This window comes from Urocampus carinirostris, chromosome 19, assembly GCF_059441175.1.
Source record: "Urocampus carinirostris isolate Australia breed hairy pipefish chromosome 19, RoL_Ucar_1.0, whole genome shotgun sequence".
NCBI classification, from domain to species: domain Eukaryota; kingdom Metazoa; phylum Chordata; class Actinopteri; order Syngnathiformes; family Syngnathidae; genus Urocampus; species Urocampus carinirostris.
The window spans coordinates 20,402,393-20,427,579 of NC_142367.1; the positions used below are offsets into that span (position 1 = coordinate 20,402,393).

A 25,187-nucleotide genomic window follows, 5' to 3' on the forward strand; every position below is an offset into this window, starting at 1 on the left:
ATTTACCTTCTAAGATCTGCAAAGATGTAGCACAGCACACTCGCGGGTGTCCCCAGATGACAGGCAAATGGTGAAAGACGTTTCTTTTTCATTTCCTGGCTTTTTCGTCTCCAACCTGGCACCTTTCTGCCCTCCATCGTACTGGCCTCATATCATTTGCGCTGGTCTGGGTTCATTTTACCGCTACAGAAAAGAGGAGTGGTGGTGGGCCTACCAACTTAAAATTTGAGAGGGGAGAATTCCCCCAGGTGGTACTATTCACCTCGGTTGCGCTGAATTTGGGCAAATAGCTGATTAGAGAATTAATGCACGGAAAAGTTTAGTGACAGATTCATGTTCAAATTATTTTTCTCATTCAGCCAGCCCAAACTCCACCTTTACATGAGCCAGTCCTCCAGAAAATCTCCTGCTCTTCTCGATTCGCCACTCTAGCATTGGTGTTATATCTTTTGGAATGTAAATATGTGAAAATTGGAACTGCTGCCTAATTCTATCTTCTGTCATTTGCAATCCTTGTGCTTGTTCCAGCAATTGTCATGGCTGTTTTGTTGCACAGTTGATGTTTTGTTTGATTTGACCATATAGCATGTATGAAGAGTAGAAGCAATATTCCATCTGTCTGCATGGCAGACATTAAACTGATCAGATTTTTGGCCTGATATCCATCTCAAGATATTTTCATCCAATGATGCCATGACACTTTTTCAAATGTTGTTTTGTAGTGCAGCTTTGTAAAATAATGTTATTTGTAATCACTCAAGTAAATCTAGAGGATTCTTTTGTAGTTTTTTTATGTCCTTGCTTGGATACACATTAGAAATTGAAACCTTTTTGAAGTCTGTATTTAATGAAATGTTTTAGGCAATTTTTATGCATTTTCCAGGTGACATGATTTAAATCAGTGTTGGAAATATTTAGGGCCAAATAAAGTCCACCAAGACTCTCCGTACTGATGAGTTGTACCACTATTGTGCATGATACACTAGAAGATTTGAGCCAGAAGTAGGGCTGCATGATTAATCAAAATCAAATCGATATTGTCATGTGACGTAGTGCGATTGTATAATGGCAAGACACTGCGTTTTTTTCACAAGGATTCATAGACAGCAACCCTAACCAAGTTACCCAGAAGAGGGTTTAACAATTTTATATAATTCAGCTGAAATCCCAATCCAAGATGTACCTAAAGTAAATTGAATGCTGATATTAAACCGTTCGGAGAGCCTGGACGGTTTCGGTCTCTTTGAAAGGGTAATACCGGGGTGAAGTTTTTTTCCCCCAACTGAAATAATCACTGCAAGTGCTACTAACGTTGAGTAATGTAATTGGAACACACAGAAATAAAAGGTTTTAATACTCTCCTGAATTTATTTGCAATCACATGCCTGTAGCAGGCAAAAAACAGCTGTAACATTAGCATGGAGCCCTACCTTGTCCCAGGTGAGAGTCGATTACAATTTGAAAAACTAAATACGAGTATTTTACAAATTTTCTAAGGGAATGTCTAGGCGTTTCCAAAAGTGGAGCCTCCAAAAGGACCAGTGGCTAGTGACATCGTACAGACATGTCTTTGCTCCTCTATAGTGTGTGGAATGTTAATTGGTAAGAGCATTTCGCTAGTATTAACCCTTGGATCCATAAGTGGGATGGAAAAATGACCCCACTGGTTATTTTTTTTCTTCAAGTAATATTGTCATATTCCAGGTATTTCTCATTAAACATGTTTATGACATGATGCTATTAATATTTTTATTTTTCCTCCGCTAATTTCCAACCCCACCCATAGGAGAAGAGTGTATTGCATGGATCCAAGGCACTCCCCAAAAAACAAAATCGAAAATCGCATCAAAATTGCAATATTGGTCTGAAAACTCACAATTGGGTTTTTTTCCCAAAAATCGCGCAGCCCTAGCCAGAAGTTACAAATCATTTGTTTTTGCACAATTTATTCTCTAATAATTTGTCCGTTTTGTTACATTATCACATTTTTTCAATGGCGGGGGCCTAATTATACAGCCGGCCAGACGATCAATCATTCAGTCGTGGTAAAATGTCCACCATTACCGCTCTCGGTCAGCTTGTCATCGACATTTTGATGCGGACACAAAGGCGGGTGGTTCTCGGGGGAAATTAGGAGGCTTGTCGTCTGATGGCCACGCTGAGCGAGGAGGGTGAGATGTAGTTTTTCTCTTTCTTATTTTTAAACGCACCCCTCCCGTGTTGTTTTTTTCAGACAGCTAGCGGCAACGTGGAAGCAAAGGTGGTGTGCTTCTACAGGAGGAGGGACATCTCGCACAGCCTCATTCAGTTGGCAGACAAACATGCAAGTAAGTGAAGCAAATCTGATCCCCCTGTGCTTCTTTAGTTGACAACTTTAAATAACCAAGAATATACATATATTTTTTTCCCTTTATTATTGCTTCGATTGGAAGAAAAACAACAACCCTAAAACACATAAGAGTAAATTGTAGCCAATGTATGGCTAGCCAAGTTCTGCTACATTGATTGAGCAAACAATAACAAAATGAACACATAACTAGCACTTTCATACACAGGCTACATGGCCAAAAGTGTTGCTTAGAGGCCTTCAAAACACAAACTGCCTAACAGTTGGCCACTTATTTGCCAGCTGCTATTCTTGGCCAACAACGGTTTAGTCTTGACTCATTGGCTGAATCCTACGTCCACAAGCTTTGAGATGCTTTTGTCGAGCCACAGATTGTGAGAAAAATTCTTATGAACCAAAAACAGTAAACGACTCACAGTTGGTCTCAATTTCATAGCGTTAGTATATAACAAATGTAAGACATTTGGGCTGCAACAAGTAATTGATAAAATCAATTAAAATTAGATATCAAAAGCGTTGGCAACTAATTAGAGCTTCGATTCGTTGTATAACGTGAATAATAAGCCACTAAGTACGGTACGTGAAATCAATGCAAATACGAGTGCACACAATTCTGTTGTGCTGCTGAAAGTTGAATACCACTTTGGTCCGGCAGAGCGCGCCAAGACCGTTTTTTAGAAAAAGGTTATCTTACGTTTTTAAAATCTTGTTTTTTTTTTCAATGAACATTGCATCATTACAAACAAAATTGGCATGGAAGTTCCAACTTTGTTGTGTTAAACTTTTACATAATGAAGCTAAGCAGCAAAGCATGAAGTTGCAGAAGTACAGAGGGAAAAAACTGAATTTTTGTTTATTGTCAAGTTAATCGACACACCGAGGTTTTTTATTGCTTTATATTACAGAATGTTTTTTGGGTTCACTATTTTTCTATCCGTCCATAACTTCAATATTTGAATAAAGAGGAGAAAACTAAAAATGTCTTCAAGAAATCCGATTCATTGATTAATTGAAATTATTTTTGACAAAATAATCTATTATGAAAATAATTGTTAGTTGCAGCCCGATAAGGCAATAAGTACTACTTTGACTGGGTGATGGTGGTAAAAGGTGAGGCCATCTTGTAATTCCTTCAGCTGTGAAACAAAATTAAATGTTTTTGTTTGTTTTTTATCTTAAATCAGCTGTAAGAAATAAAAGTATTTAATTTCTTCTAAAGAACAGGATTTTCAGGTGGCATGGATTACAAACAAATTCTTTTGAAGTATTTACTCACAGACTTGACTTTATAGTTCAATACAGTTTGCGTGCGTTTATTTGTACTGCTTGATTTTATTACTTGAACAGCACTTTAGACGCTGCAATGGTTGTTTTCCAATGCTAAATAAATGATTATGTGTGGAGAAAAAAATGCAACCAAACTACTGATTGTGCAGTGCTATTTTGCTAATGATTTTACCCGGAAAAATGTCCTTCTCCATCTTATTAACAACATTTGCACATGAGCATGCAATTACTAAACAAGATTCTCCCCCATTTCGTATTATTCATCAGTATGACAACTATTGGGGCTGCACCCACCTATTAAAACACAGTTGTCTTTTTTTTTAATACCCTTTACGGGATATGAAGTGAGGGAGCTAATGCAACCTTTTGCACACACAAAAATTACGAGTGATCCTACAAATGTAAAAGGACCTTTCCGCCGTTTTGTGTCGTTGTGGGCTATGTCGCTAATGGATTTTTAAAACCACCAGATGCCATCCTGCTGCTTCTCCCGGTGAAGCCGCTCAATTTGCTCTGAGGTTGATTTGACAACTAGACCAAATGACATTTTTCCATAAAAGCATCTCCGATAAAGAAGCTGTGACTGGATCATGCCATCTCTTTTATCTCCACCATTCCAATACAGATGTGTGAAATGAAAAATAATTGTAGCAAATTGCCTGCTTCAGAAAAATAGATATTAATAATGCTGACAAAGGCAATTACCATGTTTCGTACCTCCACTCCCCGTCTCTGTCGTTCTTTAGAATAGAAACATGGAAAACAACAGTAAACGGCCAATTTTCTAGTCAGTTTAAAATAGGCGTCTGGTAATGTTACCATAGATGGAAAATTGCCGGGTTGATTTTCTTTCCCTCTCTCTGATAGTACAGGACATACTTGCTAGAAATTACTTGTTACTTACCATTTAATTAAAAGAGAACTTAACATTTGGGTGTGAATTAGTATATTCTCGTTTTTGTGCAATGGTTGATCAGTCAAGGAATATCACTGACCACAAACACAAAACATTTGATGGGAATCTAACCTGGATCGCGGCGGTGACATTGCTGCATCCTAACCACGAGAGCACCTTTGATACAGACGACCTCTGAAAAGTCATTCGATAGTCGTATCTAATTATAAAATATTCTTATTCACTGTATTCAGTAGGGAAACATTTCCTTGTTGTCTCTGATGAAGAATCTGATTTTGAAGGACATTAAATGAATGCATTGTCAATTTTATGTTGGTATTTTGTTCGTAGTTTGGATTGTTAATAAATGATTTCAATCAGGGCCGCATGTATTCAACAACATATTGAATTACAATGCTTAGTTTGAGCTGAGAAAAAGTCAAACAAAATCTTATACAGTTTCTCAAACATTAATTGGCAGTGCCTGTTATACACAAGTGTGCGTTTTACACAAATAAATTCTGTTAACGTTTGAAAACCTTTTGCTTTTACAGTCACGATAGAATTTACTCTTACTTGACCGAAATAGTACCCCAAGAATCTTACCAACTCATGTAGCTGATTACGTTTCTATGGCAACTCAAGTAGCTGATTGAAAGTTGCGATGCCAGCGCCAGATTTCCCTCTGATGAAGTTCTCGTCTTGAAAAAAAAAGCCCCTACTTGTTCCTTCTAGTCTTTTGTTGTTCGTCTATATTCACCCCTCTTGTGCCATTGTAGAGGAGCTGGAAGAGGAGAAGGAGAATCCCCCAGAGACTGAGCACACAGACAAACAGAAGCACCAGCTTCGCCACAGAGAACTCTTCCTCTCGCGCCAGTACGAGAGCTTACCAGCCACGCACATCAGGTACGCACACGTGCAGCTAATTACAGTGCTGCGAAAAAGTACTTGCCACCTTTCTCGTTCCTGTGTTTTTTTTGCATACTTAGAACTTATTAGGTTTCAGATTTTAATATCACACAGAGAAAACCCAAGGGACTATAAATTGGCATTTTGAAATGTTGATTCTATTTATTAAGGCACTAAAACAATCAAACCTATCTGGCCCTATGTGAAAAAGTAATTGCCACTCTGAACTTAATGGCGAGTCAAATGTTTCAGATAATTTGTTTTGAATCTTTAACAACCCTGTGGAGCAATTTTGGCCCACTTTTCTTTGCTAATTTGTTTTAAATCTGCCATATTAAATGGTTTTCTAGCATGGACCGCCCGTTTAAGATCAGACCATATCATCTCAATTGGATTTAAATCCTGACATTGACTTGGTTACTCCAATACGTTCATTTTTTTAATTTAATTTTTTCCTTTTTTTGAGTCATTCCGAGGTGGACCTGCTGGTTTGTTTCGATCGTTGTCTTGCTCCATGATTCAAGAGCACTTGAGTTTGAGGGCACATACTGATAACCGGACGTTCTCCTCCAGGCTCTTCTGGTGAACACCACAATTAATTATTCTGCAGCCTCAGCAACTTGTCTTGGTCTTAAGGAAGCAAAGCAGCCCCAGACCATTTACTGTTCATGACTGCACTTTAAAAAGACACTGGCCAAAAATGGCATCCATGAGAGTTTTCCCAGAGTGACCTTAATTGGGCAGTTTGCCAGAAAACTGTCCTTATATGGAAGGTTTGAACATTTTTGCAGAGAAGAGTGCGCCAAAAGACTCATTTACCAATTATCGTCAATGTTTGATTTCTGTTATCGCTGCCAAAAGTTGCCCAACTCTCTATTAGGTTCAGGGGCAATCACTTTTTCACATAGGGACTGATAGATGTTGATTTTTTTTTGGGCTTTAATAAATGGAATCAACTTTTCAAAATTGAACTTTTATTTCCTTTTGTTGTCTCTGAAACCTTTTGTGAGAGATAAATATGCGAAAAACACAGAAATCAGGAAGGGGGCAAATACTTTTTCACGGCACTTTGCGTACCCTTGGATACTGCTAACAGCAGACATATGCAGTTGAGGCTCACTTCCTTTTCAAATACTCCCCCTCTTGTCTCTCTAGGGGGAAGTGCAGTGTGGCATTATTGAATGAGACTGAAGCGGTTCTTTCATACCTCGACAAGGAGGTGTGTAAAACTTGCAAAGACGTCACAGAACATTTGATTTAAGTCCACTTTGTTGTTGTTGTGGGGGTAGGAGAATGAAGAAGGGGTTACAAGATTTTTACAAATGCATTTGAAAAATAATCCATATTTACATAATTAAAATAGAATGGTAATATTATGAGAGCGTTTAAGGGGAATATAGTACTTTAAATAAAATTGACACTGTATTCTAAAGCAGGGGTCTACATTGTGCCCCCTAAGGACAGCCTATGTGCCCTTGGACCTGTTCTAGAAAAAACAGCTCACAGTGCTGGGTCCTTGTGATTTTCCTGTAAATTTTTGATTATTTTTGTGGTTGACTGGGCCTATTTCACCCTACTTCCAATAATTAACCTAATTATATGAATATTTATTGTAATAACATGACAAATTAGAAAAGCATATCAAACTGGGTGCCCTTTGCGCCAAATAGTAACCATAAGTAGCTTTTAAAGGGTATCATTTTTAAGTTATAGCATTTTCTTTTGAACGAATATTGACAATGAGCTTTAGATTGCATAAAGGTCAAATCATAGTTATTTCTTCCTTTTAAGTAGGGCTGGGCGATAATTGCTTCGGTGGGTGATACCAGAATTGGGTGCCCTCTTGTAGCCATTTGACGATCAAGATCAGATTATCTTCTGAGTAAATAGAAATGCCCTGGCTTACTTAACAGCAAAAAAAGGGATGTTATAAAATAATGGTTCAGTGCCACAGAATTAGTGGACAGCTGAAGATTGATTTTCTAAAACTCCAAGGATTTCATTTCCTGGATGGCAGACATCCACGTTGGAGAAGCGCTATTTAAATCAGTCCAGATGTCATGTTCAAAACCAAGGTAATAGGGCAATAGTTCCTGGACCTGTTGAAGAGTAATAACTCCTTTAACCCCTTAATGTTCCGAAGGCCTGTGGGTAAATTAAGTCGTGTCTTCACAATGTCACCAATCACTGAAATACGTCATGCTACATATCATTGGAAAGCTTAAACTCTTGGGATTTAAGATATGATGACCACTTTGAAATTTATCCAACACAGAAGCATCACACTCAGTCTGAAACAAAATACCTGAAAACTATGAAGCCGATATTGCTCACCTATAACGTCTCGTGGGATTCAGCTCATGATACGGTTCCCCGCAAATATGATGTGGTTAAGTTCATGAAAGTCCAGTGAATTCTACCGTGTAAAATATTTACTCCAAAACACACGGTAATGCTGATAGATTTTTAAAAAATCACCTAAAAGCATTCCTGCAATGTTTGACGAGCTTCGACGCATCCGTCTGTTTGGCTTCATTACTCCCCTTTAAAAAAAATAGTCATCAAATTATTTTGCATACTTCTGTCAGCCCCTGACTTTGTGATTGACACCGCTCTTGGCCAATTGCAAGCTTTTTTTTAACGTTCTTTAGCCTGTGCCAACCTATGAGGACCTGTTTTGAAAACAACGTCATGACCAATTCAGCTTCAAAAATCTTTGGACAATAGTGAACGATTCAAATGTGGAATGACACATTTGTTAGCGAACTAATTCCCAACAGAAATATGTACACATTTAGGGTGTGTATTCAAATCAGAGGAGAAAGGTAAACGTGTGCAAAACTAATCGCGATTCATTTTTACACGCCATTATTATGCGCAAGTGTGCACAACCATTGATTGACTTCTGAAGAGAAAATGAACATTTACAACTCTTTTACAATTTCTAAAAATTAGCCAAAGTAAAATATACGAAGATAAGGTTTAATTAAAATTTGACATTGTACCGGGTAGGGCTTCAAGCTATTGTCTTGCCTGTTTCCAGCTAAGATGCCCATGCTACTTACTCTCTTTTGCGGGCATATGATTGCAAAAATAAAATAAAAACCTTCAACTTCTTTGTGTTCCAACTCGGATTACTCAATGTTAGTAGAACTTGCAGAGATTATTTCTGTTTGGGACAAAACGTCAATGTGTTACCTTTCAAAAGAGACCAAAAAACGTCCGTATTCTCAAAATTGTTCATGAACAGCTTTCAATTTACTTTGGGTACCACTCTGATTGGGATTTTAGGCGAATGTCAAAGGAACAGTAAGGGGTTAAATTAAATTTAGACATCCAAACAAATTTTTAGTCCCGTTTAGATTTAGTTCCATGGAAGGATTGGATCGTGTTGACTATTTGTGTGAGCATCTCAGCCGCGAAAAACACTCAGCCACGTTTCCACATGTTTTCCACATCCCAATAGGATACTTTCTTCTACTCCCTGGTGTACGACCCCACACAGAAAACCCTTTTGGCCGACAAAGGCGAGATCCGAGTGGGGCCCCGCTTCCAGGCCGACGTGCCGGAAATGCTCCCGGAGGGTCAGCGTAACTTTTGTTTTATTCATTTTTGAGGAAATCTGCGGGTTGTTTTCAAAGGAAAAGCTTTTGCAATTCAGTGAAGTGTGCTTTGAAATGGAAAAAATGTTCTCCGTGTTTTCAGTGGGCCATATTGACGACAGGGACCAGGCCAAACTGGAGGAGAAACTGTGGGACCCAGAGTGTCCGCTCACTAACAAACAAATCGACCAGTTTCTGGTGGTTGCTCGGTAAGATGTCATTTTGGTGCCAATAGAGAAAGATTGTCCTATGGATTCGTATTATAATATCAAATTGCTTTCCTGCTGCAAGGGCTGTCGGCACCTTTGCCCGGGCGCTAGACTGTAGCAGTTCGGTCCGACAGCCAAGTTTACACATGAGTGCGGCGGCAGCGTCACGTGACATCACATTGGTGAGTTTAAAAGCATATCACTTGACATGCCTGGACAATTATCTTCTTTATCTAAAGAAGAGTTCATTAAGGTTTCCAATTTTCAATTGTCTTTATTGTCATTTCAACGAGAGTAGACGTGAAAAAAAAGCATCAAAACAAAACAAGAACTTACAAATTCCTATCTATGCTATGACGTTGGCATCCATGCGTACTTCCCCAAAACAATGGCTGCATTGCATGTGGCATTATGTGTCCTCTTCTCCATAAGCCGGACACTTGTCGATTTCACACAGGAGATGCATAGAAGTGGTAGGAGATCGCATACAAGTCACATTTATCAAAATATAAAATTTTGGCCCAAAAAGTTGTAGGTCTCTGACACGGCCAAGGCTTGAATCTGTGACCTCCAATCTCGAGGCGGGCGCCTTACCCTGAGGCCACCGAGCTGGTCAACTTCTGCCACTTTACATCACAAACAGGGCACACCGCATGATAGGGCGCGCCGCACAATTTGAAGAAAATCTGAGACTTTAATGTGTGCTTTATGGTCGTGAAATACAGTACAGAAGTGCAATTTTTAAAATTAAAGCTTGCATTGGTAAATATTAAGCATGGGTTGAGACATAAATCCTACCCGACAAAATAAGACCAGGACACAAGATTTTGCTCTGCTGAATTGACTTTCGGTTCAGTCCAGCACATTCTCGGTTCGCGCCCCGGCCGAGTCATTCCTAAGACTTAAAAAGTGGTCGGCGGCGCCCTCTCTTGGCTGCGGCTGCATCGGGTCAGATGCAATCGACATTTCGTTCTGTGTACATTGTTACACAGAATGACAATACAAGGAAATTATTATTATTATTATTATTATTATTCTCGACAACAGTTTACAGTCAGTGTGTCACAACGACATACCTTATCGTGGCAAGAGGTCCCTAAGAAACCCTTTAAATAGAAGCTCATTAAACTATTCATAGTCTCGGTTGAGATACTTTATGATGAAGACTCACAAATCAAACTGAAAATACCTGAAAATGCAACAATATCCTTATGGCTTGCAGTATTTTATGATATTTTTACAAGATAACTTTGCTTGCACCTTGTATTGAAACCTTTATTCAGGACAAAAATGACGGTCAAAATGAGCCTCAACACTCTTAAGTAACTGAGGAAGGAAGACAAATTTTGAGTGGTACATTTATATTGATATGGGCCACGGGCTATGGTATTATTATTTCATAGATTTAATCAAATCATCAAATGACACACAGTGAAATAAAATGTGCTGAAGAATTAGCTTTTGTCTGAAGAGCGGCTTTGGCGGGTTTGTTGAAATTTGTCTTATAATATATGGTGTGGCTCTCTCAAAGAAACATTTTCAACATTTTTGCTTTCATGGCTTCTTGGGTCAAAAAGGTTCCCGACCCCTGGATTAGAGGCTGGTGTCTACAATGCTAACATTAGCGGCTAGCAGCCATGACACCAAAATGACCCCATTCCAAAAGGTGACTTGCTGCAACTTCAACAAAAACCAATCACAATCACGTTTCACGTATTTTGGGATCCAATTATTGTAAGGTGGTTCACCTGTAGTCCCACAGCACAACTTCACAGTAGCCTGCTATTTCTAAAAGGCTTCTTCCTTTCACGCAGTTCCACGCAATGGACACACTGCACGCGCACAACTACGACCTGTCGAGCGCGCTGAGCGTGCTGGTGCCGGCAGGCGGCCCCGTGCTCTGCCGGGACGAGATGGAGGAGTGGAGTGCCTCAGAAGCAGCCATGTTCGAGGAGGCGCTTGAGAAGTACGGCAAGGACTTCAACGACATCCGACAAGACTTCGTAAGTGGCTTTGCCCGTCGGGCTAATTGTGTTTTGCTGTTAAGTCTTTTATTACTGTACAAAGGGTTCAGGAGACAAGCCGGATGCGCGCAAATTGGTTTTCAAGTGCGGATGTGTAAAAACGAGCTTATAATCTTCTGAGCTCGTTTTAAAATTTGCTGTGCGACTCAGCCGGTCAAAGTAGTCTGTATTGTAATCCACACCAATGGGTATTGATGTTATCAAGATTGATCTCATATTCGCTGTTGTTTGACTAAATTAAAGGTGGCACTTTAACAAACCTGATTTTATCATTCCATTCTAAAATCTGGTGGCTGTTCGGACCAAACCCTTTTTATTATGGGTGCCACATGGAGAAAAATCTGTTCCAAAGTGGATCATTTCCTGTGTTTCCACTGTGATGTGTTGGGACCATGTGTTCATGAAATTCATGAATGCATGTCCAATATACCCCGAGTCCCCACCTGCACGCTCCATTTTGCTATATTGGTCTAGAAGCCTGTAGCTTTCGGCCCTCTTTGGTCACGACACATCTGATGAATATACATGATGGGGGGGGCCCAGATGGCGAGAACATGAGAATTAATATCATTAATTTGCTCCCTGTCATGCCTCCTCCACACCCCCACTTATTTCTTGTTCCTCATCTCAAGCTTCCCTGGAAGTCTCTGACCAGCATAATAGAGTACTACTACATGTGGAAGACCACAGACAGATACGTGCAACAGGTGAGACAAGTCTTTTGATGATGATGCCTGTCTGCAAATCATAGTTACCAAGATGTGATGATATTTTGTCAGATTTATCTGTTTACCAAGGTTACAAAATATATTTTAGGCGTTTGAATATGAAATGATTTATTCTGTAAATATGGTCCCAGTTCAGCAAATATCCTGTAAAGGACCTAGGATTTAGTTTTCAAATAGGCTCAAGTCGTCTCGCTTTTTGTTTGTTTTTGCCTTTGCCATAATTAAACACATACATCAACCTCTGAAACCCCAGTGCATTAATTGCAACGACGCACCTCGCTTCATCACTGTTATTACATTTCCTCATTATTTCACGTATGCGCACATTTGCAGAAGAGGCTGAAGGCGGCTGAAGCCGAGAGCAAGCTGAAGCAAGTTTATATTCCCACATAGTAAGTCGCCCTTTCGCTAAGACGGGGATCATTAGTGTTCCCGTCGTCGCCGCAAGACGGAAACATTCATGCATAATTGAACGCTTTTGATTGAATGTACAGCGAAAGTCTAATCCCCCCTCTTGTTTTTCTGCCAGCAATAAACCCAACCCTAACCAGATTTCTTTGACCAATGGCAAAATGGCGACTGTAAACGGTGCCGGGCCCGGGTCCTTCCATGCGACCGGTGGGGGCAGGGCCTGCGAAAGCTGCTACAGTAAGTTTGCATGAGATAAAAAGCTTAAACTGTACGAGGAACTGTGGCGCGAACAGAAACACTAAACCCTTTGCCCTCTCCCCTAAAAAATACTGTCCTTTTGTTTTTTTAAACTTCTATAAATGTCAGAACAAAATGGTTCGTACGCTTAGTAATGGCTTTTAGAAAAGTTGGACTATGAACCCTTTTTCCGACTGCCTACACTTCTGGAAGTTTCATTGAGAAAAGAAACATTGATAACATTGTGTAACAAGTGCTTATGATCAAAATGGCCACATGCTTTCCATTTGTATTAGAGAGAAAATATTGTTTCAGACCACATGAGAAACCCACCATTTTTATAGCATATACTTCCATTGTCACTCATTGTATATGATTTCTGTTAAACCATATTGAATGAACATCTAAAAAAAGGATTGTGAGAAGAATAAGACAAGTTGTCATGCCTTTGGTTGGTCTACTTGTCAATTATTGAAAGCAAAATCACTGATGGCTGCATGTTGACTCAAGTAATTGGTTAGTTGGATTTATTAATATTTGCTAGTCAGATCCCCAAATTCTAAATGCTAATCTAATCCTAAATGCCTTCATTAACGGAGGAGGCCGAGCACACTGCATAATACATTAATTGGTTCAGTAGGCTTGTATCAACACATTTATCCATACCAAGTCCACCAGAAAACGGGGCGAGAACGAAAATCTACTCCTGTATTGATTCGTCATTATTCCAATGGAGCTTGCGGTCGTCGTTTGGCGAAATCAATCAAGCGCTCACGAGTAGATGGGCTCCTTCGGGAACCTTGCCGGCAATCGATAAAGGTCTTTCGGCCACGCTAACACATCTGTGTGTGCACTCGCAGCCATGCAGTCAGCCCAGTGGTACTCGTGGGGGCCCCCCAATATGCAGTGCCGCCTGTGCGTGTCCTGCTGGATGTACTGGAAGAAGTACGGCGGCCTCAAGATGCCGAGTCGAGCCGAGGTCCCCGAAGAGAGGACGTCGCCCAGCCCGGTTGCCAACGTGAGTGCCAGCTGCTGCCGCCACTGCCACGTCACTTTGTCAGCGCGCGCTCTCGAGGACGTTTGTGCATGTTGAAGCTACTATATGTGATTTATTGTGGCGGCGACAACATGAATTATTCAGTGAGCTGCAAACCTCTCGCATGTTCTACGTTCTAACCTTCAGCAGATTGCAGTTTTAAATGGTTTGCAAGGATATAAATGTTAAGTCCAGCTAATTGGGAATGAAAAGTTATTTATCAGGCTTCTCCTGGTCAGGACCTCTATTAGTTTAACACTTTCCATTCAAGTGACTGAGTAAGGGTTCAATTTAGGTAATAACCTGTTTTCGCTTTGGTTACTAAATGCTCTATAAATTAGATCAATGGTTTGTTTCAGATCTCAAATGGAGCTACCTATGAGTGTATTTAAATGTACCATATTTATTCGTGTATAACGCGCACCCCTAAATTTGGATAAAAATCAGTATCAAAATTTTGTTTCACCTTTTCTCAGCCAAACTTTGCAATTGAATGCAACTAGAATGGAACCTGGGTCGCAGTCGTGAGAGCGCAGAATCCAAACCAATGGACCACCAGAGAAATAGATGACATACGAAAAGGCATTTGATTTTATCTCATCACTCTATTTTTATTCACAGTACCATATCCAAAATTAATTTATCCGATATTTTACATGTTACAATGACAATTAATTCTATTCTTCTATTTTAAGCATTGTGAGTGACGAACTTTGTTGAATTTGTGTGGCCATAATTGAATTAATTTATTGTCAACCTAAAATAACACAATACCAAGATAATATTTAATACATATTTGTTATAGTCCTTTAAAGTGAGATTCATCATCAGAAAAACCAAAGGACTTATCTTTTTTTTTTTTTTGCCTTTGTCTTTCAGGACATCTTCTTTTTCTCTCCTTTCGCTAACATTCGTCTCAGGTACCGTGTCCAGTAATAGTGTGATAATGAGATAAAACTTCATGCCTTTTCGTACGTTATCCATCACTGGTGATCCTGTGGTTAGGATTCTGCGTGCTCCTTGCTGCGTGCCGGGCGTGATTCTCATTGCATCCAACGTTTTGTGATAGTGGTCAGCGATATTTCTCCACTGATCAGTCAGTGTACCCCAAAAATAAATTACATGTATTTTTATATTTATTTTAGCTTTATTATTGTATTGTTTGAAATGTGAATTTCCCTGCAGGGATGAATAAAGTATCTATCTATCTAAATACGTTATACACAAATAAATATGATACTTCTAGGAGTACTTAAGATTTTTAAATATAATTTAGAAAGAAGCATCAACACAAAATCAAAACACCTTAACCGCACTGCAAAGAATCCTACTGTCCAAATGTCATAATTTTCTAATTATTATTTTTCTTATTTAATTACATTAAAATCTTATTTTTCTTTATCATAAGAAACACCATCCTTACAATTAGCAAAGGTATCTAATATAGCAGAATATAATATACTTTTGCTCATTGAAATATTGTTGAAAGATACGATACAATTCCAATTAATATAACATATTGAAAATCTGATTAAATAATTATAACTATGATAAAATAAAGACATTTTATCTGCCATTAAAAATATTGTTATGAGGTAACAATTTGTGTTTTGAATATGCCCTATTTGCCACACTATAAGGCGCACCGTATTGTAAGGAAATCCACCCTATAAATAGTCTTTTGTCATATATTTGTTACATATTTTTTAATTAGAGATAACTCTGGCAGAGTTCGGGCATAAAAGTTCAATCATGAAGTCGGGCCAGGCCATGGTTTTCTCTCTTTAACTGTTTTTTTTTTTTTTTTTTTTTTTTTTTTTCAATTATTCATTTATGATGTGTTCCATGTTTCTTTTTCGTTGTGGAGGATCTGCACCACATGCATGCTACACTGACAACTTGGGATGATTAATTTTTGCAAGTTGTTGTCAGAGACTGCAAAAATCACCCTTGCAAGTTCCTGCATGCTGTGCACCTGGGTGCCAGGCTTTCCCCCCCAAAAAGGTGAAAATTGGGGTTTCTGTTGGGCTCGGTCGCTCAAATCAAATCAAGTTAATCCGTCAGGATTGGGCTGTTTCGGGCCTTTATACCCCTCCCGCCGAAAATACGGTAGTTTCACTTTAGCCGTTAATCCAGGTTTGCGTGAGTTCCCTAAAATAGAATAAATCTTATTCAGCTTGAGGTGCAAAAAAAGTTCCTCAAAGCTTACATCTTTATCTGATTTCTCATTCCTTGCAGGAACCTCGGTCGCGAGGTCACGCCCCGCGCCAGTCCAACCACATTCCCATGCGTAATAGCGGCAGCCCCAAGTCGTCCATGAAGACCAAGCAGGCCTTCCTGTTGCAGGCCACCCGCCTCACCAAGTTGGCACGCCACATGTGCCGCGACGTCATTAGGCTGCGCCGTGCCGCCCGCCGCCCTTTTGTCCCCATTAACTGCGGCGCCATAAAGGCAGAGTGTAAGAGCGCCTTCAATTCCTCCTAATGCGGACACACACACATTCTCACACCCCCGCTTCACCATCACCTTCCCTCCGTCTCTTCTTGTTTTTATTGTTTTTTTGGGGTTGTTTTTGTATCTATCCCCCTCCCTTCCCCAATCCCAATAAAGACTGCCTGTCCTCATCATTCTTAAGTTTCTATCATCTTTTATTTTTGGAGCCTCCAGGAAGAGCTGTACATCAACAGATGTTTAGTTTTTATACAAAGAGAAGCTATCGTTGCCGCCGGAGCAAAACTTCCCCCCCTTCCACTCCAGCCGTGACATCATCACTCCATTCCCACCAATCAATCTAGGGACTCTGGTCACCTCTTCCATCGCCATCTACCTCTTCCTCCTCGGTGTCACGGACGTCCAAATAAAGTTTGACGTTGAAACATCTCTTTTGAGTCCTTGTGTGCTTTCGTGCGTCACGTGTGTGTTAATTGTCCATCGACTGATTGATTGATCGCCACAAAGACACAAACACCCCCTCTCCCACTGCCGCATGGAACGTTGCGCCATCACCACGCCCTCATATCTGTGTCGAGTGTAAGTGACATCATCATCACCCGATTTGTTTTCACTTTGAATCGTCCGTTGATGCGTAAAATGTGTGTGTGTGTGTGCGTAGATGTCTCAAGGGTGTCCGAAGGTCAGACCGCACGTCTCCCCAAAATCCGAGCGGCACAACGCAGCTCTCTTACTAGCGTGGTGCAGTTTCTGGGTAAGTCCGTCCCGCCTTGAGGGATCTGTTACCGTAGTGACAGAGAAGGCCCCTTTGCGTGTTGCAGAGTCCCGTCCGGCAACCCAGGCACCGCGTTCGCACCGAACGGCCGGCCTGCAGACACCACCGCCGCGCCGCCTGCTGTCCTCCCTGCCCCACGGACCCCACGGCATGCTGGGAAAACGCAGTTTCCACCACCACAGTAGAGGAGTTGAGCAGGACAGGCGCTCTGGTAATTTAGTTACATGTGAAATGTCACAGAGGTGTGCGATGCAGGTTTGTCACTGATCTCTATGTGTTGCAGAGAACCCCGGTACCGCAGGTGGCGCATTACTGGTGAGTGAGCTTGCATGTCCTGTTGTGTCAATATAACTTTATTAGGGCCCGATATATAGCAGTGAGAAAGGGATTTGTTTCTTTTTACGTGCTTGGATTGGTAAATGTGTTTATGGTCGTGTTGACATATGCTTCCAATTGTATTTGCAATTATATTTATGCTAAGATTGCCCTGTGTTTCTGAGGTCTGTTTATTGAATAAGATATTCTCCATCTTTCAAAATTATAGGCCTATTTATAGCAGGGTTTTTTTCAACCTTTTGGGAGCCAGGGCACAAAATTAAATTACAAATAATTTCGAGGCACACTTGCCTGTGCGAAATGTAAACGTCAGGAATTAGTTTTTTTTTTATTGTTCGTATTGTCAAGATGGGCTATACAAAGCCTGAGTTGACGAGATAGTTTTCTTATCAAAGTGTTTGAAAGATTAATCATTTGTTAAAGCTTTGGTTCTAATGTTATTAGAACATAGCGTTAAAGCTTAACGTCCGAATCAAATTGTTCCACTCAAAGATAATGTTGCTTGTTTTAACCGTATTTTCATTTTATTGATAATAACTCTTAAAATAAATAAGTAAAATCTTTATCATTGAGCAAAATGATCTGTCAGCCAAACTATAGATTGTTGTTTGGAAAGATGATTCCCTATTGCAAGGGATGGGCATCTGCCGATACCAGGTATCTGTGCCGATACCAACCATTTTTAAGTTACTCATGACAGTAGCTGAGTATTGACTGTTATCCAGTGGCCGTGGTAAATTGGCATTCAATAAATGCAACAATCAGCATGTATCTGTTGATATTTAAGGGGTATTTGTAAATATCAGACAGTTTTTCCATAGAGAATGAGATGTTATGCACTAATGATATCTCTACAGCACGGGTCCAAAACCTATGGCTCACGAGCCATTTATAGCTCTTTTCATGAGTACATATGGCTCGAAGATAAAATAGGACAGTATATAGCAGGGCTGGCAAACACGTTTGACACAAAGAGCCGAAATTTTAAACTGAGAGTCAAAGAGCCACACCACGCACTGACCTGCCATGACAGACAGACATACACAAACGCACACAATTAAAAACATTATATCCCATAACACACACAACTCTATTTCCGTTTCGCTTTGCATTTTGCCATTTTGACCATCAGAGTAACAGGCTGCACGCTCATGAAATGTTTACTTAATTTCCCCGCATTAGATGTAACCTACGCAGATGATTGGCAGTCAGTTATGTGTCCGTAGCAGCATAAAAACAACAAATCTTGACAAATTAATTTCAAAATATTATTTGTTATTAACTCTGATGGATTCAAGTGTGTTTTAAGAGGGAAAAACAAACAAAGATGAAACAAGGCAAAGAGCCACAGTATATAGAAAATATGATGAGGCAAAGAGCCGCATTCTTATTGGCCAAGAACCGCATGCGGCTCTAGAGCCGCGTGTTCGCCACCTCTGGTATTTGGCTCATGCTGAGCCGATTGCCATTCATGCAAGGCCGAGACAAAACTGATTTTCAAAGCGTTTGGTCATGTATATAGAAAACCTTTTACAGTCAGGATGTCACACCAGCAAACCCCGTTTAGGCTTTAAATCGCTAAATAAACCTTGATCTGAAAGCTCATTAAACATTTTAAGTTCACTGTTGATGTTATGATGAAAACTCACTGAACAAATGTAACCTAAAAGAAACGTTTTTTCCTAGAAGCTCGAGCAAAGCACCCAGTGCAATTTCATTGGGTGAGCGGTAGGAATAGACAGAGCTATATACAATTTTGTCTTAAACTATATGGTGTGGCTCTCAAAAAAAATCAAAATATAATTTCTTTAATGGCTCTATGGGTCAAAATGTTACTGACCCCTGCTGTACAGTATGTGTTATCAGTACTGATGACCGCTCAAAATTTTGAGTATTGAAAAAAAATGTCATTGATTATTCATACTTGGTGAAAGTTCACCATAATCACAAAATACTTGACTGTATTGAGTAGAACAGGTACTCTGCTGTTCATTGAAAGACAGCTTTTGTTTGTGATCAGTTCCATGAAATATAGGTTGCTGAATAGGGCTATGCTCAGGTTTTTATTTAGATATGAAGTATGGTTCCCCTGGGATTACCAAATATGGTTCCGATGATGATTATGATGATTAATAAATGAATATAAATTACCTTGAGCTGAGGTTTCCGAATATAGTTCTGGGTTGATATGAAGCATACCTATTATTATCTAAAGTAATTATTATCATTAGGTCAATTCTCGTTAGAATTAGTAATTGTTGTCCCTGACAGCACAACGGGCGCAGCAGCGGCGGCGGAAGCAGTCGCGGAGGCGTGATGATCCGGAAGCGGCGCCCCAACTGGATCGACGCCCCGGACGACAGCTTCTTCCTTGTCACCCGGGAGACCAGGTAAGAGAAAGGTGACCTAGACCCCTCCTGCCGTCTATTCCCCATCACACACATCCCACAAAAAATATTCCGTATTGCATTTGATACTGAAACTTCATTTGAACGCTTCAATTGAAATGAGAAATGTTGCTGTGGCTAATAAAATGGCATAATAAGAAAACAACAGCAGTGATGTCCTATTCAAGGGAAGAAGGACAAAAGCAATCGTCATATTTAAAAATGCCTATTGGGCCAGAAACGTGTGCGTTTTATAACCTGGTGTGCCTCATGTACTGCACAAATGCGGTGGATAAGATAGGAAACACATGCATTATTTCATAGGTGGGCGTTAATAGTTTAATAATTAGTTTTTTGCCCTTTAGGGAAATTCACTTCCACAGAGAAACACAAGTTTTATAGTATAGTACCGTCGTTGAGCAATGATTCATCTTATCGTTAATCATGGCTGGCCCTAATTGCTATACATTGTATGCAACTGAATTCTAACCCAAGTCGTATATGTAAGGGCGCCAACAATTTATTGATCTCCATAGGTACAGATGACAAACAGAATGTATATAATAACTCCTAGTATGCGTTTCTATCCAAGGTTTTACCATATACTACATTATTTAAGCAATCACTGTTTAAGGGTTGATCAAATCGATAAAAATCGCTGACCTAATATGCAAAACACTGGATAATACGGGAATCGAGCTTTGGTTGTGGTGGTGGAATTGCTGACATATTACATTTGACAACTAATAGTTAGGGGTAAGATTTTAAGCCCGAGCCAGGCCTGAAATTTAGGTCTGGTTGGGCCTAAAATTTAAATCACTACAATCGGGTTTGGGCTGGGCTTCTCTCACTGCCTTTTTTTTTTCATTTTTCTTTTCTTTTTTTGTCAATCATCCACCCGTTAGTGTTTTTTATTTCTTTTTCTATGTCGATGATCCGTTCAATTGATTCCATCCCTGTCTTGCGCGAACAAGCCTGCGCGCTGGGGTCCTCACAAATTAAATGTGAAAATTTGAGTTTGCTTCGGTCCCTCAAATGAAGACAATTTGTCAGGCTGGGCCAGGCTTTAATACCCACGGGCCTGGGTCGGGCTGGATTTGTTAAGGCCGGATCTATCCTCTACCAATGTTTCATTAGAGCTTATCTCATTATCACACTATTTTTATCCACAGTGCCAGGAACACTGATTTGCATAGTGCATTTTAATAGTTTAAATTGTGTAAGCAAAGAATTAGAATGAAATTCTGTACAAGCTATTTTACGTATGCATAAATATTAAACCTAGAGCCTATTAATACACAGGTGAAAAAGTGGAGAGACTGTTATCAGAATTCACTATTCAAATGTGAGTGACAATGGGATGTGCTCGAATGCCATTTTGTGTGTCATCAGTACGACTAGTGGTCTGGTGGTAATGTATCAGTGTTCTCACCGCCACTACTCTTGTCCGATACCCATACAATACAATGTTTTGTGATTTTAGTCAGTGGCACATATCATACATTGCATTAGTGTGTATTCGAACGCATGGGTGCTCTCGTGTTCCTTATAGTGCGCAAAATACGATACTTAGAATTAAAACAGAAATACCTCAAACCCAAACAAAATTTCCGGCTCAGTGACAGAAAGGATCATTATTGCTGGGGTGCCTTCAAGCATGGTACTAAAATTGCATGTACCAGAAATCATCACGGTGAGGTTCTCAGGTTAGAATATGCCTCAGTTCTTAATGTGGTTCTATTTTGATGACCAAATTAAATCCTGCTCATGTTACCAAATGCTGTTCCTGTTAGGATGCTAAAGATATTTAATTTCTCGGCATGTCAAATATGGTTCCACTTTTGTATTACGAGGGTTCATGGCAGGAGGTCAGGGGTCAAACGAAGCAGAAAAATTCATGATATTTTCAAATAAAATCTGTTTTTTTTGTGGCACAAGCTAATTGCATAGCTTCAAACCTAAACACTTCTTACCAAAAGCAGAAAAGCTCCATTTTTAAAAAAAGAGACAAACTAATAAAACAAATTAAATACGGAGGGGAAAGAACATTCTTTAAAATAGAAAACTTACTTCCCTATTTTCAGGGTTACAAATAGTTTTAAATGCTGACTGAATTATTAAACAGATAGAGATTAAATATTGTGTTATTTCTTGTGGAAATTCTCCTGCTATGTTTTTAATGATGATTTTTAAGCTACTGTATTTATTTATTTAGCGATCCAAACCTTTAAAATCAACAGACGAGGATAAACTTGAAGGGGTAAGAGTCACCTATAAAAAAATCATAAATGTGTGTTTGCACTTGCTTTCCTCTTCGTAGGGTGTACAATAGTTGTGAAAAGGTTGTTAAATATTAAGAATAAGGTCTATGATTAATGTTAGTTGAAATGCCCCTGTTAGTTTCCTTTTATTCTTTTAAGTGAGACAAACCAATAAAAACCCCAGGGGGATAAGCTAAAGGGCTCTCTAATATATTTAGAATATTGTTTGGTTAATATTTTTGCAAATGTTCCGTGCCCTATTAATTTTCCTACCCCAAAAAAAACGAAATGTGTTCTTAATGTTATTAAGCTACCATAAATAGATCTGTTTACCTGTTTAGGTTTTTTACCCAAAATAGTTTCCAACAATATGAACAAATATAGTCAACACTTAATGAAAACTAAGTTAGAATTTAAGATTACATGTGTCAAACTCATGGCCCACCACATCATTTTATACGGCCTGCGAGACAATGCTAAGAGAAGAACAAAAGAAAAATGAGCCACAATCACCTGCAGTTTTACAAATGTCCGCTGAATGTCGCCAAAGCCAGGCGCCACTAGCAAGCATCCACTGTAGCTGTATTAGATGACAACCATGAATTAAGTCATGTTTATTTTTCTGGCCCCTATTTACAAGAAGTCTCTTTCTTTCTCTCTCTCCCTCACTCTCTCTCCTTCTTTCTTTCTATCTCTGATTCTCTCTCTCTTTGTCTCTCTCTCTTTGTTTTTCTGTTTTTCTTCGTCCCTCTCCTCTCTCTGCCTCTCTCCCTCTCTATGCCTCTCTCCCTCTGTCTTTCTTTCTCTTTCTCTTTCTCTCTCTTTGTCTCCATCCTTTGCGCTTTCTGTCTTTCCCTCTGTCTCCTTATTTCTCTCTCTATCACTCTTTGTATCTGTCCTTCTTTCTCTCTTGCTCTCCCTCTGTCTTTCTCTCTTCTCTTTCTCTGTCTCTCTCCTTTCTCTTTTTCCCTCTCTCTCCTTTCTCTATATATTTATCTATCCCTCTATTCGTCTCTCTCCTTCTTTCTCTCTCATTATCTCTCTTTCTCTCTATTTGTCTCTGAAATAAAATTTGCAAATGCACCGTTTAATGCAATGTAACAAATACAAATTTTAAAAACAGCTATTGGGTGACACTGCAGAAGTTTAAAGAAGCTTTAGCTCATTTGCATAATATATGAAATCTAACAACTAAGTCTCCATATTCAGGTAAACATTTTATTAAAGGAAAAAAGCTGAATGACCTTTAAATCACTTTCCAGTCTGCGTGAGTTTCCCCGAGTTACCTAAACTGTAGTGGAAAAGGATGTAAATATTGCTTTTTTTGCACAGTTGGTAAACACTACAAGAGAAAGGTGAAAGAAAACAAATATTTAGGAGGAAAAAAAACAACTCAATAATTGTTTTATAATCAAATCTCAAATTGCTGAATCACAATTCAATTGTGAGCCTCCACAAAGACCCCTAGCCCTCTAGCTAAGGCACACTTCCTATAGCTTTCATTTACTAGTCCACCCCCTGTGAGTTTTTCTACAATGTGCCCCTCAGAGCTAAATGAGTTCACACCGATAGTTTAGCTAGGGGTGATTTTCCTCTTGGAAATGGGAACTTTTCGGTCGCGTGGATGTGCAGGAGAAAAATGTTCTCCCATTTAGATGGCGACTAATTGAGTCAAGCTACCGAGACCTCACGTCTGATTTTCGGAGTGCCTCCGCCGGTTCTATAATTAGCGCCGCTAACTGGTGCAGACAGGCCGACGCGGAGCCGCACGTCCCGGGGCCCTGAGTGGAAACGTCATTAGCGCATTAGCGGCTGCTACCGCAGCTTCGCACGGATCCAGAACACTTTGTGTGTTTGTGTGTCCGCACACACGAGGTTGTGATTGGTGTTATTGGTTGTGCTCGAAGAAAAAGGCCGTCTTTCGCTAACAACAGCATCGTCTTGGTTTTCTCCTCCATCTCTTTCTCCCTCTCTCTCAATCGCTCTCAGTGTGGGGAGCAACGCCGTGAGGCACAGCCAAGAGAGATGGGAGTGAGAGGGAAAGAGTGAAAACGGGTGAGGGGGACAAAGACATGGCATTTAGGATGAGTTGCAATTAGTGGGGTTTTCGAAGCAACTTGACTCTTACATTTATGAGCTAAAGTGGAACCATATTCGATAAGCTTAGAATTGAAATTATTAAACAAAAGTGTGTTGTGTTTATTGTATTCTGCACCATAAAGCCCCGCGCACAGGGGAGGAAAATGGCGACGCCGGGTATCAGACAAGTTTGATCATTTTGGCACTCGGTCGTCCAAATTTTTCAAGTGTGCGCGACTTGAAGCATGCGCTCTATTTACGAAACACATCCTTGTTTGGACTTCTGTATCCTTGAGGAAGTATATTGGTCTGTTGAAGAGATGGGAATTCCGACTCTTTTTAGAGAACCGGCTTTTTCAGCTCGGCTCACTAAAAAGAGCTAGCTCCTACCGCTCCCAATGACTTTTCAGGTCTTTTTGTTTCCATTTATTACTTAAAAGGGGCAAAATAAAGTAAAATTGACAACTAGACGGTTACTTTGAAAAACACTGGAAACAAATGAAAATATTTATAAATATGTTGGTTGGATCCCTGAACCACTAGGATCATAGGGGCACCATTTTCTGTGTTTTTTCTTGGGCAAGTACAACCTGATGGCGCCCATCCCTCCCTAAGTCAACATATATTTCCACCAGGGACTTTTTATGCGAAAGGTTAATGTGCTAACTACTGCACTACAGAAACGTATTTCTAAATATACAACAAAATAAAATACAAAACAATTTTAACATTTTTATACTCAACAGCACATAATCCCGAAACAATTTGCATCTTGACCAATCAAAATAGAAATAAAGAGTCTCGTAGGGAACCAGCTGTTGATTGGTGGGTAGCAGGATCCTGTCATTCACTTCCAGGAGCTGGCTCATAGAGCTGTTTCGATCGCGAACGACGCGAGTCTGTTAACAACAGCACTAACAAATGTAGGGCTCACATTTTTTTTACCCGCGTAGCACTTATTTTCCTTCCATTTCGGCGCATTTCTAAATACTGTATTTTTGACTGCTATTTAACTACAGACGCTGCCCTACTTACGAACGAGACGATCGTAAGTTGAATTTGTCCGTAAGTTGCTTCAGTGCTAAATTTTGTTTGTTTAAGATACATATAAATATGTTTACGGCTTTTATAAGTAGCATGTAATGTTCTGTACTAAAAAAATGAACATTTAAGTAAACAATATGCTCTATAAAGATAAAGTTAAGTTTTACTT

The 25,187-nt window shown here is 39.7% G+C and overlaps 1 protein-coding gene across 1 annotated transcript in view; it reads left to right on the forward strand.

Moving 5' to 3' along the window:
- The window catches only part of mta3 (metastasis associated 1 family, member 3), a 37,283-nt gene that overhangs the window by 8,721 nt on the left and 3,375 nt on the right, over window positions 1-25,187 (forward strand). Inside the window, exons 3-18 of the mRNA XM_088323415.1 lie at window positions 2,234-2,327; window positions 5,309-5,435; window positions 6,594-6,657; window positions 8,905-9,022; window positions 9,144-9,249; window positions 9,332-9,431; window positions 11,064-11,252; window positions 11,906-11,980; window positions 12,335-12,393; window positions 12,531-12,649; window positions 13,510-13,667; window positions 15,924-16,143; window positions 16,798-16,890; window positions 16,958-17,122; window positions 17,195-17,226; window positions 19,519-19,637. Coding sequence (XP_088179541.1) covers window positions 2,234-2,327; window positions 5,309-5,435; window positions 6,594-6,657; window positions 8,905-9,022; window positions 9,144-9,249; window positions 9,332-9,431; window positions 11,064-11,252; window positions 11,906-11,980; window positions 12,335-12,393; window positions 12,531-12,649; window positions 13,510-13,667; window positions 15,924-16,143; window positions 16,798-16,890; window positions 16,958-17,122; window positions 17,195-17,226; window positions 19,519-19,637 — 1,838 coding nt within the window. The remainder of the gene's footprint in view (window positions 1-2,233; window positions 2,328-5,308; window positions 5,436-6,593; window positions 6,658-8,904; window positions 9,023-9,143; window positions 9,250-9,331; window positions 9,432-11,063; window positions 11,253-11,905; window positions 11,981-12,334; window positions 12,394-12,530; window positions 12,650-13,509; window positions 13,668-15,923; window positions 16,144-16,797; window positions 16,891-16,957; window positions 17,123-17,194; window positions 17,227-19,518; window positions 19,638-25,187) is intronic.